The 19,190-nt window shown below is 37.4% G+C and overlaps 1 protein-coding gene across 1 annotated transcript in view; it reads left to right on the plus strand.

Annotated features, from left to right (window-relative positions):
* The first annotated feature begins 23 nt into the window (after positions 1 to 23).
* NLN (neurolysin) overlaps positions 24 to 19,190 on the plus strand; it is a 36,602-nt gene continuing 17,435 nt past the window's right edge. The window contains exons 1-4 of the mRNA XM_032206376.1: positions 24 to 61; positions 11,342 to 11,598; positions 13,816 to 13,964; positions 18,502 to 18,609. Coding sequence (XP_032062267.1) covers positions 36 to 61; positions 11,342 to 11,598; positions 13,816 to 13,964; positions 18,502 to 18,609 — 540 coding nt within the window. The 5' untranslated portion in view covers positions 24 to 35. The remainder of the gene's footprint in view (positions 62 to 11,341; positions 11,599 to 13,815; positions 13,965 to 18,501; positions 18,610 to 19,190) is intronic.

A 19,190-nucleotide genomic window follows, 5' to 3' on the forward strand; every position in this document is an offset into this window, starting at 1 on the left:
CTCCTCCTCCTCCTCCTCCTGCGGCCCCGCCCCCCATGCTGGCCCTGTGCGCGGCTCGCAGGTAGGCGCCCAGGGGCTGGGGGGGAGGCTCGTGGGGCACCGCCTCAAAATGGGGGGCGCCCAGCCCTGCCCTGTCCCCTCGGGGCAGGGATCTGGGGAGCAGCATGAGGCTCATCGGGGGCTGCGGGGGACGAGGGGCGAGGGGCGAGGGGGCTGCGGCAGGGGGGAGCCCCCCGGGCTGCGCTGCCTTTGTTCGGGGGGAGCCGGGGCGGGCAGGAGCCGCAGCCCCCCCCTCCCGGATCGCCCCTCTGCTGCCAGGTTCAGTGCACAAAGACTTTATTTCCCCAACGCACATTTGCATCTTTATATATATACATGTATATATATGTATATATGTATATATATTTGTTACAGGCGTTTTCGCTGTTCTCCATGTTTTGCGCTGGCTGCCCATATATCTCCTGCAGGTCTTTCAGACAAAAAGAAAGACGTGGAGTGCTTGAAGCACTGAAGTTATTCCTTTAGGGGAAGAATTAAAAGATCAATCTTTCCAATTTGCATGTGGAAACTAAAGACCCCTCCCTCCTAAATGCCAAGAAAGCGTTGGGTATTGATTTAGGCGTTGATTTTGCTGCTTTTTTTTTTTTTTCACCACGTGTTGCGAGCACATCAGGGAACGATCACTGCAATTTGTTAATTGCATTATTTTTGTCAGTCATCATTTGAGTGTGACCAAGTCATTGTCCCCCTCCAATCCCCCAAAAATAAGAATGATCCTGGATGCCAAACAGAGACCTCTGACTTCCCAAAGCTAAGCAAATGGCTGCAGAAATGTTGAATAGCAAACACACTCACAATGTTAATGTGAGATATCTCACATTAATATATGTGAAATGTCAGTTTTTAGGAAGTTTCAAACGTATCTTAAGTTGAATAAAATGATTAAACATTTGACGCATGGATTAGTTAAGTTAGGGCGATAGCCTATTTGCTCTTTGAGGATATTAGCAGTAATGGAAGAAAAAATGAAGAGGGAAGTGTGACTTAAATAATTTCATTGTCCTAAAATAATTCTCCAGGAATCAAGAATTCTGAAGACTTTCTTTCAAAATCTTCAAAATAATATTTTGAGTAGCAAAATAGATGTATGTGGGCTCTGGGAGAATGAGAATTTCTATTTAAGACCTAATTTTAGATTTTTGTCTCTGGAAAGAGAATCTGAACACGTTTTTTTTTCTCTTGACAGGGAAGTGAACTGGCAAGAAACAGGGTTGGTGGGAAGAGGCAGGAGGAGGAGCAGGGAATGGGGATGGAGGTCATAAAACTGGGAAGACCTTTTGTAGGGGCTTTTCTATAGCATTTTCCTATAGCATACTTATTGCCTTAGTGTGTGTGTGCTTTCCTTAAACTGTCAGGTCCAACTCCAGCAATGGCAAGGACCAGGCAGGAAGCACAGGACGTCTTTCACTTTCCCTGTGCTCCCCAGACTGCACAACCTCATCTGTGTACCCCAGCAGCACTGATCTCCTGTGGACAAAAGCGACAGCCACCACCTTTGTAACCACAGCAGGCTCTAGAGAAACAATTTGGCTGCTCAGCAGAGTTTGCAGAGCAAAATGTTCCCTGGACCTACTGAGTCAAAGATGTCAGCCTCATAAGCATTTTGTGGTCTGAATTTGTTCTGTAGGGCACTGGTTGGAACAGACTAAAAAAAGCAATGAAATCAACATCTTTTGAGGAAATAACCGTTCTGACATTCTCTCTACGAAGAGAGAAGGACCTGAGGGAACGGCATGGGGTAGGGACAGGGGAAGGTCAGGGTGGGTGTGAGGAAAACGTTCTTCACCCAGAGGGTGGTTGGGCACCTCTCCTGAGGGCAGTGGTCACAGCACCGAGCCTGACAGAGTTCCAGAAGCATTTGGACAATGCTCTCAGACATCTGGTCTGATACTTGGGTGGTCCTGTGTGGTGCCGGGAGTTGGACTCAATGATCCTTGTGGGTCCTTTCCAATTTGGGTTATTGTATGATTCTGTGAAATGCCTGGCTTGGAAAAATTTATTTTCAGTGGTTTGGATTGACAGATCAAAAATCTGTCCTCTTTCCTACAGAAGTCAGGATCAGGATGCCTAGGAAAGCACAAAAGGCAAGGCAAACATGCAGCAGTAACTTTTCAGAACAGTCCTGTGCCTTGTTGTAGTCTAGGTTCTGGGGACTTCCCTACACAAAAAGCATTTGCCTTAGGATTTTGTACAAAAATTAGTCTACTAGTGTGTTTTTACATTGAACAAGCTTCCTAAGACTGATCTTTTTCTGAGTCGTGTCAGAAGTAATAGGGGGAAAATTAATCCCAGTTCATTCTCTCCATGCTTTTCATGATTGGATAAATTTCTTAAATACTTCCTCTGTTTGTTTTTGTCCAGGCTGAAGAATCCCCATCTAGTTAGTTTTTCTTTGGATGGAATTAATTTCTCACTGCAGCTGATCAGTATTGACTCATCATGACTTGGTAGAAGAGGAAAAGGTTTGGGGCAGGTGGGAGAACAGAAGATGAGAAAGTTTATAACTGTTGGGATGAGCAGAACTGCACATAGTGTCTTTGTGCTTCACATGTTACAGAGTGGTATAGTAAATCTTTGTGTTCTGTTCTCTCTTCCTCTTCTGGTCACTCCTGACATTTCATGTGTATTGTCATGAGTAAATGTTGTAACTTCGCTAATCTCTTCATTAGTCTTTGAAAGCCAAACAGACTACACTAGCTGTGTAGACTGATCTCTGTCTATTTTGAGTCTTTTAAAGAATTCCAATAGATTGAGTCATGGGTTCCTTCTGTAGAAAAGGATACATTTTAAATGTATTTAGCTTTTATGTTTACAAACCCTCCTTAATACTTTTTTTCTGTCTTGCAGTACCACTTGTTTTTCAGTTGAAATCAACAGACTGTTTTAAATGCTTTGTATGATTTTGTTCAAGTACTGAACTGTCCTTGTAACAGTGTGTGGTGTTTGCACTAAATAGCATGCGTTTGCTGTTTACATAGCAGGTATGACAGGCCTTTGTGAGATGCTTATGGCAGTACCAGAGAGAGCTGGAAATACTTTTTTCCATTGTGTTTTGTATGGTTCACTTGGTGGTAGAACCAAGCAAGAAGATAACCCAGATCACAGAATCATGACTCATATCCTGAGTTGGAAGGAACCCACAAGGATCATCAAATTAACTCTTGATGAGTGCTTCCTGCATCACATTCAGTGTAATTTAAGCAGTTCACTTGCAGTCTGCATGTACCTGTTGAAACGTCTCTCAACTCCTTTCTAAGATTCTCCAGCCGGAGTGTGGTATGTTGGAAGTTTGCAGTGACACCATATGGGTTCAGTTCACAGATTGGATTTGTAACCCAGTTTAGCAGTCCTAGTAAGACTTTAATGAATGCTGCAACTGGGGAGAGACAAGATGAGGCAGTCTGCAGAAACCCTGACCTTCTGCATGGTCAGCTTGGGACTACTACATAGAAATCACCTCTTATAAAAGTTAGTCAGAGCAGTTTCCAAATTGCTTTTATTTAAAGACTGTTGAGGGGACAGGGATAGAGGATGCAAGTACAGTAAGACTGCCTAGGGATTTGCGGCACACGTAACATGTTATGCACCTGTATGAATTCCTGCTTATGGTCTGCATTTTTTATTAGCCAAGAGTTCATTTATCAAGTACTTTACTGTTGTTAATTCTACCAGAGAAACCAGTAAACATTTGTTGCCAGATGATAAGATTATAAGAGTAGAACTGACAGAAATGTATTTATTGATAAATGTTTTAAAATGATCATGTAACTTACAGCTTTTTTAACTTACATTGATCTTAAGAGCTAAAAGTGTATCTACTATAGAAATGTAATCAACACAGAGTTTACAGGGATCTGAGATGCAAAGAATCTTTTCTTTTCTGAAAGATTTAGTGACAAATTAAGTATTTAATGTTAAAAAGTTCCAGATCTTCTTCTATTCCATCATACATAGCTTAAGAAAAAAAAAAAAAGTTTATTGTAACAGTTATGGAACTCAAAATTCAGCAATACTAAGCAAACTGTCCTCTTGCCATACTGAGTTCTGTCTGTGCCAAACTCCGTTGTGACACAAAGCCAAGCACTTTTCTAAGGAAAGGGGCCCAAGAATTCAAGGCATGTATTCACTGCTCCAGACACTTGTAATAATGATTTCAAATGTATTTGTCCAGCAGGAAAAAGTGCTGACTTAAATTTTGGGGTTGTGGTCTCATTCTTTTGCCAACTTGAAATAATGTGCCCCCATCATCTTCCCCTCCAATTAGCTCCATCAGCTTTAAGTTGATATAACTCCTGTTCTGTCTTGGACTTTTTTTCTTCCTTTCCTGTTTTCTGCCATGGTTTACTCAGTGCTCTGCTGACTTTCCTTGATTTTTGTCCTTTCTTTACTCTGAAGTAAAAAAAAAATATCTTATTGTCTGAAGCGATGAGTCAAAACTGAAACAGTGTGGATATGTATTTAGAATTCAAGCAAGAATTTAGGCTAAATAGTACAACTCTATAAAATTTCTGTGTTAAAATCCATGCAGAGAACAGAGGCAAAGTACCATCCTCTACTATATTAGCTGTTGCTGAATACTGACTGTAGTTTGTTTCTGAAGTGTTCTTTTTTAATTATATAGGTCTTCACTTAAAGGAAATTGGAAAGCCTTATGTTCCACTGAGTAAGAGACTTAGCTGTTGTAATGGTTTACTTAAACCATGACTGTCTGTTACTGTTTATATATGTTTGGTAACACTCTCAGGGAAATGCCAGCATATGGCATATTATTCAAGTATTAAATAATTGCTCCTGCGGCAATCTGACAGTTTTTGTACTGCCTTGGAACTTTTTTTTTTTTTCTAATTTAAACATGACCGCTAGGTGGGGATAAAACACCGAGTGAAGCCCTGAGAGTGCTGGTTGCTCTTTCTTGGTGAACACGGTCTTCACATCCACAATGTTGTCTTCCAGCACGCGGTGCTGGTTCTCTTGCAGCCTGTAAGATAAGGAAGAGTTTGACTAAGATCTGCTATTTCAAAAGAAAAAACGGTCCTGTTGCTGTTCTCATTTCTAAATTAAGAGCTTTTACAAAAGCTTGATACAGTAAATTACTAAGTGAAAAATAAGTTAATTTATTGTGATTACCAAATCTTCTCTTATTTGTATCCTTGAAAGTACCCCCCCAAAGCATACATAAGGTGCAACAAGAAAAACATGTTTGTATTTGTTTTCCCTTAGAATATTCAAAAACTAGAATATGACATTTTATTTAGTGGTTTTGTGTGTAAGAAACCTTCACATTTTGATAATTTTATGAAGATGAGAACCATCTTTTCTACTTATGGAAGTGCACAGAAAGAGTAATATTCCATTTTGTTTCAAGTTGATATGTACAAACCTTTAGGAGTATCTTTCAGTGCTAAATCATCTTAATGCCTGTCTTTTTTCTTTTTCTTTTTCTTTATTACTTAAAAAAAAAATAAATTAATCTGTCTTGGTTTTCCCTTTATCCCTGAAACTGTTACACTAGACCTTCACCAGCAGAGGACATTGTTTTCCATTCTACACAAAGCTGATATACTCTAATATTTACATGGCTATATGGAACTGTTAGATCTACAAGCATGTACAATAAACCTGTCTGTACACATGTTTCCCAGAAATGCATTTTAAAATATATTTTATTAGTTTGTAAGATCTCATTCATCATTGTAACTAGTAGTGTTTAGGTAAAGATTGATTTGAAAACTATAATTTAAGAGTCTTGGATAGAATCATAGCTATCCGTACTTAGTCAGAGATAAATGAGACAGAAGACTTAAATCTTGAGTATATTTTAAAGTGATCATCAGTAGGAGAAGCACCTTGTGAACAAGGTTGCAGATTTTTGTATTTTCTAAAGCTGATGCTAACATTTGCTGGTTCTGCTTCACAGACTGTGGCTTTTTATTTTGTTTTAATAGTGCTTTATTACAAAGGGTAGTTCGGCATGCTCCAGACATGGAAAATTGTTTTTAAACAAAAACAGTCTGACATAAATGTTTGTTATGTTTAAAGTATTTACTGTACAAGTTTAAAATCAACCAGTAAGTTTAGCTGCTTTGATTGTCTTTGCAGCAGTTACATTGGCCACTATATTACTGTAATAGAGTACTACAATACAGTAATAGAGTAACACAATACTCTAATGCAATAGGGTATTTATATTATAAAGGTCCTCCTCCTTGGTAAAATCAAATCATAGTTATATTTTCCAGAGGCAGCGAGTAATCAAATTGTAGATTTGTTGGCAAAATAAATACCTGGCATTCTAGCAAAAATAGCAATGATTGTGGTCTGTAACTTAGGAGCTCTGTTTTCGTTTTTAAAATCCCATTTTAGAAGTCACTACTAAGCATCATCTACAAATAATAACTACTAAGTTATTATTCAACTTGTACAGCTTTTGGTAGAAATTGTCATTAATAACAGCAATCATCTCAAGACCTCAAGACTAAACCCATACATTTCACACGTATCCTCTAGCAGTAGTGCGGGCTTAAGTGGCTGTTGGCACTCCTTTGATCCTTAAGCCAGCACAATTGAAGTCACACATCAAATATGTGATGGAAGTGATGAACTGAAACCCCCCACCCAATTAAATTTTTTGGTCCATTTGTGGAGGACACCAAGCTGTGTGGTGTGATGGACATGCTGGAGGGAAGGGATGCCATCCAGAGGGACCTGTGCAGGCCTGAGAGGTGGGCCTGTGCAAACCTCATGAGGTTTAACAGGGCCAAGTGCACCTCAGTCAGGGTAATCGTGGACATCAGTACTGGCTGGGCAATGAGGGATTAGAGGGCAGCCCTGTGGAGAGGGACCTGAGAATACTTGTAGCTGAGAAGCTTGACAGGAGCTGGCAGTGCGTGCTTGCAGCACACAAAGGCAGCCGTCTTAGGCTGCACCAAAAGCAGCTTGGCCAGCAGGGCAAGAGAGGTGATTCTTCCCCTCTGCTCTGCTCCTGTGAGAACCCACCTGGAGCCCTGAGTTCAGCTCTGGGCCCCCAAATGTGAGAAGGACATGGAGCTGTTGGAGTGGGCCTAGAGGAGGGCCTCAAAAATGATCAAGAGGCTGGAGCACCTTTCCTATAAGGACAGGCTGAGGGAGTTGGGGTTGTTGAGCCTGGAGAAGAGAAAGTTCTGGGGATGCCTTACAGCGGCCTTCCAGTGCCTGAAGGGGACCTACAGGAAAGCTGGAGAGAGAAAAAGAGGGTAGATTTAGATTGGGTGTTAGGAATAAGCTCTTGGCTCAGAAGGTGGTGAGGTACTGCACAGGCTGCCCAGAGAAGCTGTGGATGCCCCATCCCTAGAGGTGCTCAAGGCCAGGCTGGATGGGGCAACCTGGTCTGGTGGGAGGTGTCCCTGCCCACAGCAGGGGGTTAGAACTGGGTGATCTTTAAGGTCTCTTCCAATCCAAACCATTCTGTGATTAATTCTTCACCTGTTTGGTACCATGATTCTGTGATGATCCTACCAGTAGTTACTCTGCCATCAGAGATGCAGGGGTGCACAAAGGCAGAAATGAGCAGCAGGGGGAGGAATAGGAAGAAAGGGGAATGTCTTAAGCCCACCCTGCTGCTGAACACAGACCTTATCCCTAACCCAGGGATGTCAACAGTCCTACACAGCACTGCAGAACATTGAGTATAATGACTTAAACAGTTTGAACTGGCCACTACAGACTCCAGCAACGCTTTACCCAGAATACACATAACCTTATTTATGGACCTACATTTGTTTATTCTTCTGTCTAATTTAAACTGAATCGTTTTCTGATTGCTCAGTCCAAGGAATGGCTGGCTCCTCTGTAATGTTGCTGCCATTAACAGAAACACAAGCCTTTTATATAATAATTGCAGCATGTTGGTTCATTTACTTTTTGAAAAAATGCTCTTTGCTATTGCATCTGGTGCCTACCATAATTAATATAATTTATTCAATTTATTTTCCAAGCTATATCTGGGAAGTTAAAATTTTCCTCAGTGGTACAATTTACAGTAATATTTTCTCTCTAATAATATGACAAATATAGTTGCAAAGCATTTTTAAACATTCATTATTTTAGCTATCCTATCATTTCTTGTTTCTTTTTATAGTCTATTTAATTGTTAATTTTGCATCTGACATTTCTTGGCTTTTTTCGTGAACAAATATAAAACAAGTTATCACTTTTATTACATATATGAAGTTTACTATATATTTGAATTGGTTTACAATTTTATGTAGATCAAAGAATATGAAACACCAGTCCACTGAAAGACATAGCAAGGCTGAGTTTTCACCTCTGTGTATACTTTAGTTGCATGTTATTTTTCATTAATCTCATGGGAGTCTGATCAACTAGTAGGAAGGTAACAGCAGGTGTTCTTATATTTTATTTGAAGTTTCATGTTATGGTTGCATATTCTGATTGTTTTTACTTGAAATGTTATATTACCGTTTTTGAAAGCCTCCATTCACTTGGTCAATGGAAAGACTTCCAGGTTCTTCTGAGTTTGTTCTGGTTTTGTTAATCCATATGAATGACTGCTTCATTGTATCAGCAGGAGGAGACAAGGTGTCAGCATTGCAAAACAAGTCTGGTTTTGTTCCGTGATTAGCTGTCTCTAACAGATACAGTCAATCACTTGATGGCTTTCATGGCTATTGTTTATGAAGCTATCAATTTTTTGTGTGTATTCCTTAATGCAGCTAGCCAATATACTGAGAAAATCAGGTGGTCTGATCTTTTTGGTGCTTAAAAGGAGCACTCTGCAGCAGTTAGGGACCCTCTATTAATTAAATTTGTCCAACTTTATTAATTATACTTTTTTGACAGCTGAAGTTAATGTAATCTGTTGTTGCTGTGATTATTTTCATGATTGTTTATGATAATATGTTGTTGGTCAGTGGCAGAGCTGCATTTTCATGTCTGTGTGAAGGTAATGAATTATAGAAAGCTGTAAGTTCTCTTTAAAGAATATCTGCACTTTAGCTTTGTTGTTTTGGAGTTATTGTTTTCCTTTGATTCTGTTCCACTTCTAGTTTGACCTTAATTTGGCACATTTCATATTCTTTCTGATATTTTATGGAGGGGGGGAGGGAGTTAGCATTGAAACTACTTTTGTGGATATTCATGATGCCTTCAGCACCCATGAGGTTGTGCCAGAGCTGCACTAGTGATGTGTGAAAGACTAGACATAGCATAGTCCAGTGGGAAGTGGACTTAATTAAGTACTATTCTTTAACAGATTTGTAGATTCAGGATAAAATTCAGTATTTTGGGGGAATGGGAGAGACTATTGCATTCTGAGAATGCTATTACATGCCCTTTTGCTTTCACAAAAGCAGTTTGATCTATCAGAAGCTTCTAAATGAGATTCCAAGTTGTAGTAGTCTGGTGGTGTAGCTGGTAATTCAGTCATGTCACATCTGAATTCATATTGGAGAGAGAAAGCAGAGATGGAAGGAATATTCTTTACCCAGGCTTCATTTTCAGAGTTAAATTGTCAATATGCTGGACACTGATATTTCTGTACGCTGGTAGAAGTGAAAAGTAAGTATCTTGTCTACATTGGTATGGGAGAATTTGAAGAAACTGTAGTAACAAGGGAAATAAATCTCAACATAAGGATAAGAATGTTGTCTTTCATTTACGTCTTGTATAAAAATAATTTTGGCTAGGCTATATCTAGAAAATTCCTGTTAAAGACCAACAAGACTTTTAATAAAAAGTCTTGCCTTCAAATACAAGCTCTGTGTGCAGCTCCTCTCTGATTGTTAGCACTTCACTCTTTTGCTTTGTTTTTCCTTCAGGCTAAAATTGCCTGTCCTTTTATGTATGCTCCCTGTATAGTATGCCAAAACCTATCTGAGCACTTATGCACATACCAGACTGGTTTTGCAATAAAATGAGTTCATGCACAATGACTGGTGTTAACAGGAAAAGGTATTTCATATAAAACAGTGTAAAATAAGCATCCCTTTTAGTAGCAAGCTCTCTCTGTGTGTTCTTATATTTCTTTAGTTATGGTTGAAAATCATTGTCATTATTACTTTATATAATGTGAATGAAATGCAGAGGCAGATAGTCTCTGCCTGCTAGAGCTGACCTGAGGAGCTCAAAGGTCTAGAATCTCCTTGTTGCTTTTCTGAAGGTGTAGGTTTATCCTCATATAATACGAAACACCACAGCACTTTACTCCTTGAATGCAAGTTTTTAATTACTGTCAAGTTATAATATCTCTCGGCAAATAATTCATACATAACTGGGATATTACTGTGTTCTAAAGATTAATATGTTGTTGACCATGGGTTTTTGTTAGCCCAACTTCAGTCAGCTGCCTGACTAAATATCTCCTTCATACAACAAAGCTGAGTGTTGCTTTTTTGGGCCAGGGAGGTGGGAGTGTGGAAGCCAGTATTTCAAAGTCAGTATCTTCTTAATTTTGATTTGGATTCATTGCTCCAAGGTACATCTTTTTAGTATTGTCACAAAAATTAGAAAAAAAAAAAAAAAAGGCAGCCAGTAATTGCACTGCACAGTTACGATGAGTTATGTATGTGATTTTTTTTTTTTCTGCTAGCTAAAGTTGAAATATACTTGATTTATATTTTCAGCTCAATAGTATGTAAATTCTTGCATTAAAGTGGAGCTATCTATATAAAATCCATGACAATTAAGAGAATAAGTTTTCAACAGAGGAGCAACTAGAAGTTTCCCTCCCATGGTTGATTGTGGGGCAGACATCCAATATAAATATAAAATTGTTTGTTAAGTGAACACATGACTTTTTTTTTATCTAGTTGTATACATATTTGCAGCACTTGGTGTTCATAATCTACAAATCATTGTGTGGGTTTTATTCCGAATTTCAAAAATGCAAATACTGATTATAGAGTTTCAGTAACTGAAATTCTGTTTTTCATTGAAGATTGAGTCGTAACTGAACTTGTCTATTTTACATTTCTAAATTTTTATTATTTCTATACCAAAATTTTTATCTCTGTCTACAAACATATTAGATGGCACTTGTTCATCCTCTAGATGAATTAAGGTAGAAGACAAACCTTTGATTTATCTAAAATTAAACTTAAATGGTAAGGGTGACAGCTGTATATGGTCCCACTGGCAAGAAATACATGGCTCTAAAAAGGACTTTGTTCTTGCTTGAATGAAAACATTCTGTGATTATTAAAGGTCAGCTGCTTTTCTGATGTTTACTATAAACTACATCTTCAACTAGAGTTTTCCTATGTAAAGATCTTTTTTCTCATTTCAGGTCCATTGGGCCACGGCTTGTGTTGAGAATGACATTAGGAGCAGAAATCACTAGCCAGCTCAAGGCTTCTTCATACATCGCATCAGGCCGAAACCTTTTGAGATGGGACCTCTCACCAGAGCAAATTAGATCAAGAACTGAAGAACTAATCAGGAAGACAAAGCATGTATATGACAGCGTTGGGATGCTTGATATTGAGGAAGTAACACATGAAAATACTGTACGGGCCTTGGCAGATATAGAAGTAGAATATGCAGGTTAGTGCATACTTTCTGCAATTCTCTCCGTAGCGCGTTCCATCTGCACATGAAGAAACTATGAGGAAAGATAGTTCTGGCTTACAATTCAGATCTCTGCTGTCTTTGTGGAGAATGTGTAGAAGTCTCATCTTTTACGGGTCCTCCGATCATAGTAATTTTTCAGGATCTCTCAACAATGTGTAACATGATCAGCTGTGAAGTTTAGCTACTTTAATCTAGAGACAAAAATAAGGATTAGAAAAACTATGTTGCTGACCTTTTTGAGGAGTCCAGAGAACTGCAGTGGTCATCTGTTTTATTTTTTGCATGTTAAGCTCTGCACAGTTGTATTTTATTTTCATACTGAGTACAACCACTAGGGGGCAGCGTGCAATAGTTTAGAGTACAGTGTCCATGGGATAGGTATTACATTGAAGCTTGATAAGCAGTGCCTTTCTCAAAGGCTGTATAATCTGACTGAAAAAAGCAATTCAAATGGAGCCATGGGAAGATTGATACAGTCTTGGTGGAGAAAAGGTGATGGATCATGTGGTGGCTGCATGACACCCCCAAAGTAGTCTGTATAATAAAATGTCAGGTTCTCTTAAATCCTCTCAAAAAGTCTTCTGCAGCAACAGAACTGCTGAAAACAGGCACCCTGGCTTGGATCCTAGTCTTCACTTAGCAAAAAAGAGCAGTTTGCAGCACAAACGATTGCACTGTAATATTGGTCTGTGTCTTTCACATCATTTAGAATTACTTGTTTGGGCGTATCAAGTTCATTGACTGAAATCAGTGCTGGCAGAAAGACTGAGTTATCTTTATGCAAACAGCTTCCTGTCAGATTCAGTTTTAATTGTACCAATGTACTTGGTACAATTATTGTATGCCTTTTCACCACATTATAAATTTCTATGCTTCAAATTAAATTAGAAGGCAGATCTGTTCGATTCAGAAAACAGTGGCCTTTAGCCTCTTAAGTATAGCCATTGAGACTTGCATCTTCCAAAAAGTACTTTTTTTTTCTACACGCCATTGCAGAAGTGGGTCATATCTAACTTGTAGTGCCAATTGTTGAAGATGTATGCAAAATTACCAGGACTTACTTGTGAAATAGCCCATGGCATATGACAAGGATATATTACCACAGCAAGGATTCCATTAGGAACCTGGATTTTTAAGTCCTGTGTATCCCTCTCACAGGTGCATGAAAAACAGTCTTACTCCAGTAACTGAAACTCATGATCTGAAGAAGCACATATGACAGCAGGCCTTAGATTTTACTTGGAAGCTGCTAAAACTCAGTTCATCATTTTGAACCACCTTGGCAGAAGGACAGGAGGGGGAAAAAGAGTTTCCAGTGGTTAATAAGAAGAGCCATATGCCCATGCTTGCATTCCAAAGGTTTCTAAAGAGCTGAGAATATCTCAGGGCTTCATAAACAACTTCAGAGTAAATAAAATTAAAAAGCTTTACAGCAAATTGTCCTAGAATATTGTTACTCTAAAGCACGTTTTTTTCAAGGGGGTGGGGAATAATTAGTTTTTAATTAAATTAATTCAGCTAGTCATAACAATTTATTTTTGTTTAGTGCTTCTATTCATTCCAAAGATGCAATATTTGTTTAATAAGTAAGGTTTTACTTAATCTCAGAAAAATATTCTATACAATGTTGTATTAGCTTATGATCTCTAGAAGTTCAGAATACGTAACATCTCTTGTGGTTATCAGATTTTGTTCTTAAACATGTATAAGAATTGGGGATTTACACTATTCTCTCATACCAACGTAAAAATAACTTCAGGACACATGGGCATGTTTGGAAGAATCAGAGTACTTCACGTTAAATACTAACATGGAAGCATTTGTGCCAGCTATGAAACAATGTCAATCTTCACTTACAAATGGTACCTCTTCCAAAAATTAAGTATCATATTAGTATACCCTTTAATGGACTTTGTAGAAGTATGAAGGTAAGATAATTAGGCTTTGGTAATAGATGGTTTCTGTCAGATGTTTATTTGCCATAAAGGTACGCAGTTCTGTCCCTTCATCCATTCATTTTTACGTTATTTGTAATCACTTTATTTGGTTCAAGCCTGATCTGATTGTCAAGTTGCTTGGGGTACTTTTTTTTGGGTGTAACTTCTATAAATATTGTAAGAGAGTGGAAGTTCTCTATCTGTGATGTTCCTAGCCTTCTGTGTATGTGTTCATTGCCTTTTATTTAAACAGTGGAAAGGAGCATGTTGGATTTTCCCCAGCATGTTTCACCAGACAAAGAGGTACGCTTAGCAAGTACAGAAGCTGACAAAAAACTTTCCAATTTCGATGTGGAGATGAGCATGAGAGAAGACGTATTTCAGAAGATCGTTTATTTGCAGGTAAATCACAGTGATGTCTGCATAACTTGTAGAAATGTAGATAAAATAGATGAAAAACTATTTATCTAAAATAGTTGAAAGCCTATTATATAAAGTGAAAAACATTTATCTTAAAAAGTTAATATGCACAATGCTTTTGAAGGTCCTCATCGCTCTCTTTGTTTCAACTGATCCCATACCATAAAAACTTGAGTCAGCTTAGTGCTCTCACTCTTTGCCTCTCATCTTTAGGTGTGTGTTGCATTCTTTCTCCATCGCAGAAGTTTTGATTTGTCTAAACTTCCAATGAACTGGTTCAGGATGCCAAACCCACAGAAGGAAACTCATCAAGAAAAATAAAAGGAACTATTTTCTGTTGGCTAATCCCCATCTGCTGGTTTGCCCAAAACATCACCCAGTAGGGAGGAAGAGGCTATATAGCAATGTATTTAGATTACTTTATACTGCTTTTGAATTTGTATCCAAAACTATGCTGTTATTGAGAATTTTAAAATTGAGTTATAAGTTAGAAAAGTTATTGAGAACATGTAACAGGGAGTGACCTCTGAGGTTATCTCTTTTGATCTGCTAATTATTGGCTATCCCACAGTAGCTTCCTCCTTATATGTTGCTTAAACCTCAAAGTAAAACTAAGTCAAAACATACTGTTGAACTAGTTTCTATCCCTTTGAGTTTCTGTTGTTTCCCTTCTAACTGATCATCTCCATGTATGTTGTATTCTTCATTTGTACTGTTTATTATGTAGTATGGGGCTCCAAGGTATTACTTGCATCACGAAAAGCTAAGCTTAGCTTAGTAATACCGTGGAGCTCTATTTCTTGGAGTCATTGTTTGTGCTTTTTGCAGTGTAGACCATGAACAAAAATAATATTAGCAACACCTTATTAAAGTGCCTTTCAGTAGCATAGTTGTCTTTTGCTGTGTTTTCTAGGCATATTTTCAAGTGTTTTCCTCTGAGTGTTATTTAAGTGTATATGTAGGTATTTCATAGCCCCATTTTGAAGATCTTCTGATACCTGTTGACGGATAGTGCCTTAAGTTAAGACTTGGGGTCCCTACCCCCAATCAGTTGCTATTAATTACATAGATTGACATGTATGTATTATTTTTTGTGATTTTCTCACCCCACCCCCCCCAGTATAAGACACATGGATACATTTAGGGATAATACCCATGTATCCATCTAATTTAAATTTACAGGTATTTCTGACAGTAGCTACTGAAAATGATTGCTATTATTAACCAGCATTAGTTTCTATTAATCTTTTTTATCTTTTTCATTTGATGCTTTCCTTCTTCGTTTTCCTTTGCAGCAATATTTTACTTTTATAACAGTTACAATTATCACTTAAATCTCCAGTTAATGTTTTTGAGATTTTACTTGGTTTAACTGCAGCATGTGAGCATGTTTAGTGTTCAATTAATGTTCTAGAAATGCGATCTGCACTAAGATAAGGCCATATATCAACTTCATAACAACTGTAAAAGTAGTAACGTTTTTGTTGTAGAACAGATGTGAAATTACCAGCAGTGCTGGACTGACCAACTCTTACCATTTCCAAATAGCAATACAAAGTTCTTGTTAGTTTTTGCTAACTTTCTAACACCCTCTCTCTCCTGTTAGAAACTCTTCATTGAAAAGTCAGGTTCCTGGAGAGGAGAAAAAAGGGACTTCAACAAATAGAAATGTTTTGCTGAAATCGTGTTATCATTTTAAAGAAGCCAGTAAAAACGTTTTGGCTAAATCAGGCATTTCATCACCTCAGTAAGGATATAATAGTTCTGAATTGAATAGTTCTGAATTCTTTGTGTGAATTCAGTTTCATGATCAGAGGATCATGGAACAGGGGGTCCAGGTTAAAATGCAGTGAGGAGGATGAGGTCCCTCAGATTCCCATGTTATTTATATTACAGTCAATCCACTAACAGGTGACTAAATATGCCAAATCATAGTGATATCCTTATTTTTTTTGTTCCCTTCAACAAGGATCAAACTTTCATAAGTTCTTTTTTCAATCTTTATAATTCATCCTAAGTTCCACTTTATGTAAATAGTGTTGGTGGTGGAAGATGTGTGAGGTTTTTGTGTTTAACTTTAAAAAAAAAAAAAAAAAAAAAAAAAAAAGTGGAAATAATCTAACCTTTTTCTATTCCCCACAAGTAAGGGGAAAGATTTCTGCAAAATTTCTGCAATTTATGTTGTCAGGTATACCCTTTAGAAAACTAATTTTGGCATCCAAAACCTGGAATAAAGGTGAATTTGGTAGCGAAACTATCCTTTTAAATTTTCTTACTCCTAACATCTGCACATGTTGGCTAGCAGAGGCATGCTTAAGAATGTTGCCAATCTTCTCCACCCACACACCCTCAGGAAAAAGGCTGATGTAAACAGCTGCTGCAATTTTTGTTCACAATATTCTAAGTTGGTTCTGCTTCTTATTCTGCCTGAAAATTTCTTCGTAGAATAGGGTAGCATGCTTGTTCAAAACAAATACGAGATGGCGTATAACATCACTAGTGATGGCCATTTTAATACTCCTTGAAAACTCCAAAATTTCATGTGTAGCATATTCAAAATTAGCAGAAAAATAGCAAAATTAGAGGTTGTCCATCAAAGAAACATTGGACTTGGAGAGCATCCTGACCATACAGAAGTTCAGAGATGTCTGCAGAGGACACTTGGTTCTTTGGTGCTTGTGAGGGCTTATAGACCTGACAGGTCTTCCTGAATATGAACTATTCTTGGCTTAATCATGTCTGTGTTGGAAATAAACTTCACAAAGGCTATCATTAAAATATTTATGACTGGTGTCTTGTAAAGTGTATGGGAGAGAGAGATGTAGTCGCCAAGAGGAGGATGAAGAACACTGATTTAGTTTTGACTTCCTTTTCCCCAACATAATGTATTTCTCTTTCGTAGCTTTAAAAGGAGCCAGTGTTCACTGTCTGTTATGCCCTAAAATTAGTATTTGTGAATTCTTTCTTCCTGCCTTAAAACTCTGTTGGATTTCAGACCAGGAGATTTTCAGTGGTGTGGCAGTTCCATTTTTCACATATTTCTGATATTGAGGCTGAGAAATCCCTCACAAGGCCTGGATAACTCAGTGAAACTTCTCACAATCCTCTGTCTTTAATCATTACTATAATAAAAGGAGTGTCTTTTACGGAGATTAGACTGCTCCATTTTTTTTTCCTTATCTATTTAATTTCTGAGTCTTCAGCATGGTTAGCACAATATAAATGTTAATGTAGTGAACAGTATCTGCATTTTTCACTACTACCATGGTGAAATCTTGCTTTCTCTGTCACACTAGTCTTTGCTAAAAACAAAATAAAACAACAAATACCTGGAATTATGGGTTTTCTATTAGAAAAACAATATATGAAAATTCTAATTATTACAAATATAAAATATTTTTCTGCTCAGTATCACAGCATTAATACTTCTAGATGTAGTGGGTTTCTCTCTCTTATTTTTTCTCGTAAAGTAAGAGAGGTAATTTGCAGATCATTAGTTGACACTTGCACACAGTTGTGTAACTCTTTCATAAAATTTGCATGTTTCAACGTCCTTACTTTTCAGAGATGGTAGTCGAGAATTAATTGTAGGTAGGTAAGCTGACAAGAGGGTTGTTAAGACAAGTCAGAACTAATTCCAACATCTTCCTAGTTTAAAGATGATCTTAAATAGAATATGTTTTTTTTTTTTTAACAAGTAATATAAATTATACCTTGTTAAAATGTTCATTTTTAGATGGTGGAAGATAACATTATAATGTAAAATAAAATAATACAGTGAAATCACAATTTGCGACAAAAATCACAATTTTCTGATTACGTAGTTATTTCTTTGTCAGCTTCCAGGAAGACCCTCACATTATTGGTTCATGTTCTGTTACAAGTGGGATGTTGTCTCTTTGCTTGCTTTGCTTCTTGTTGGTTGATTTAGAAAATGGTCATTCGAGAATCTTTATAATGGTATAACCTGACATATAGCTACTGTGTTATTTGTTGCCACCAATTGCTTTGTTCAGAAAGAGGAAGATCCAAAAGCTTGAATTCTGTGCTATTTGATAACCTTCAGTGAGCCCTAAATACATTGAATCTTTTGATTTTTTTTAAATCCCTCCAAGTCTTAAAGTTCAATATTACCATAAGGCACCGATTTCTTCTATTTAATGATATGTAAGAAAGCTACTTGTGCAAAAGAGTTTTAGTGCAGGGCACTAATAACTAAAAGGGTTTGCTATTACGACAGCATCTAAATTTGCTACTTTGGTAACGTGTACAGAGAACACGCCTCTGGTTCTTGCTTCTGACTGAGATATTTAATAAAAGAAAATTGTTTTAAAACCTTTCTACGTCAATGTGAGAATACTGTAGGGAAACTTTTTGGAAAATCCTTTACACAAAAAAATCTAGGATGTTGTATTGTTTCTGTGGTGGTGTTCTAGAGAACTCTTTTTAGACCCTTCTAATGCTTAATATGTTTCTTTCACTGTGTTGTAAATTAAATTATCCTATATTGTCATTTCAGCAAACCTGTGATCTTGAAAGTGTAAAGCCTGAAACAAAACGGTATCTAGAAAAATCGGTTCAAGTGGGAAAAAGAAATGGACTCCATCTTCCTAAAGAAGTGCAGAATGTAAATATAGTTCTTAGTTTGTAAAGTAACTGGGACAAATTGTTGAAGGGGTAAAATTATGATTTTTATCTATGTGCTAAGCATATATTTGAACTTTGTGTCGTTGGACCTGCATAATAACCACTCTAATCTTAACTGTTCTTAGTTCCATATCCATCCTTTAAACTTCCATCATTTTAAGTTTTCAAAATTAGTTTGTTAAGACTCTGACTGTACTCAGTAGATAGAAGTTGAATGCATCACCACTTTTAAGCTTTTTTTTTTTTTTTTTTTTTTACTCCAGATGTCTGTCTGGAAGAGAAGATGCAGCTATTTTAATTTCAAATATCAACCATTGGTGTAAAATGAGTCCAAGAGTTTTGCATTTTGACTAAAAAAATTGAGGTAAATTAGAGGGAACACTAAAAATCTTGACCCCATTAAGGGAGGATTTACGCAAGCATATAAAAGCACTTGTCACTTCTGAAAATGATGGAGTAAAATTGTCAGTGTATGTGATGCTGATGTAATTTTCTTTAAATTCCAACCTGATTGTATGTAACAATCTAGATTTGTGACTCTTGAATAGACTTCCCTCTTTA

Source organism: Aythya fuligula, chromosome Z, assembly GCF_009819795.1.
Source record: "Aythya fuligula isolate bAytFul2 chromosome Z, bAytFul2.pri, whole genome shotgun sequence".
Lineage (NCBI taxonomy): Eukaryota > Metazoa > Chordata > Aves > Anseriformes > Anatidae > Aythya > Aythya fuligula.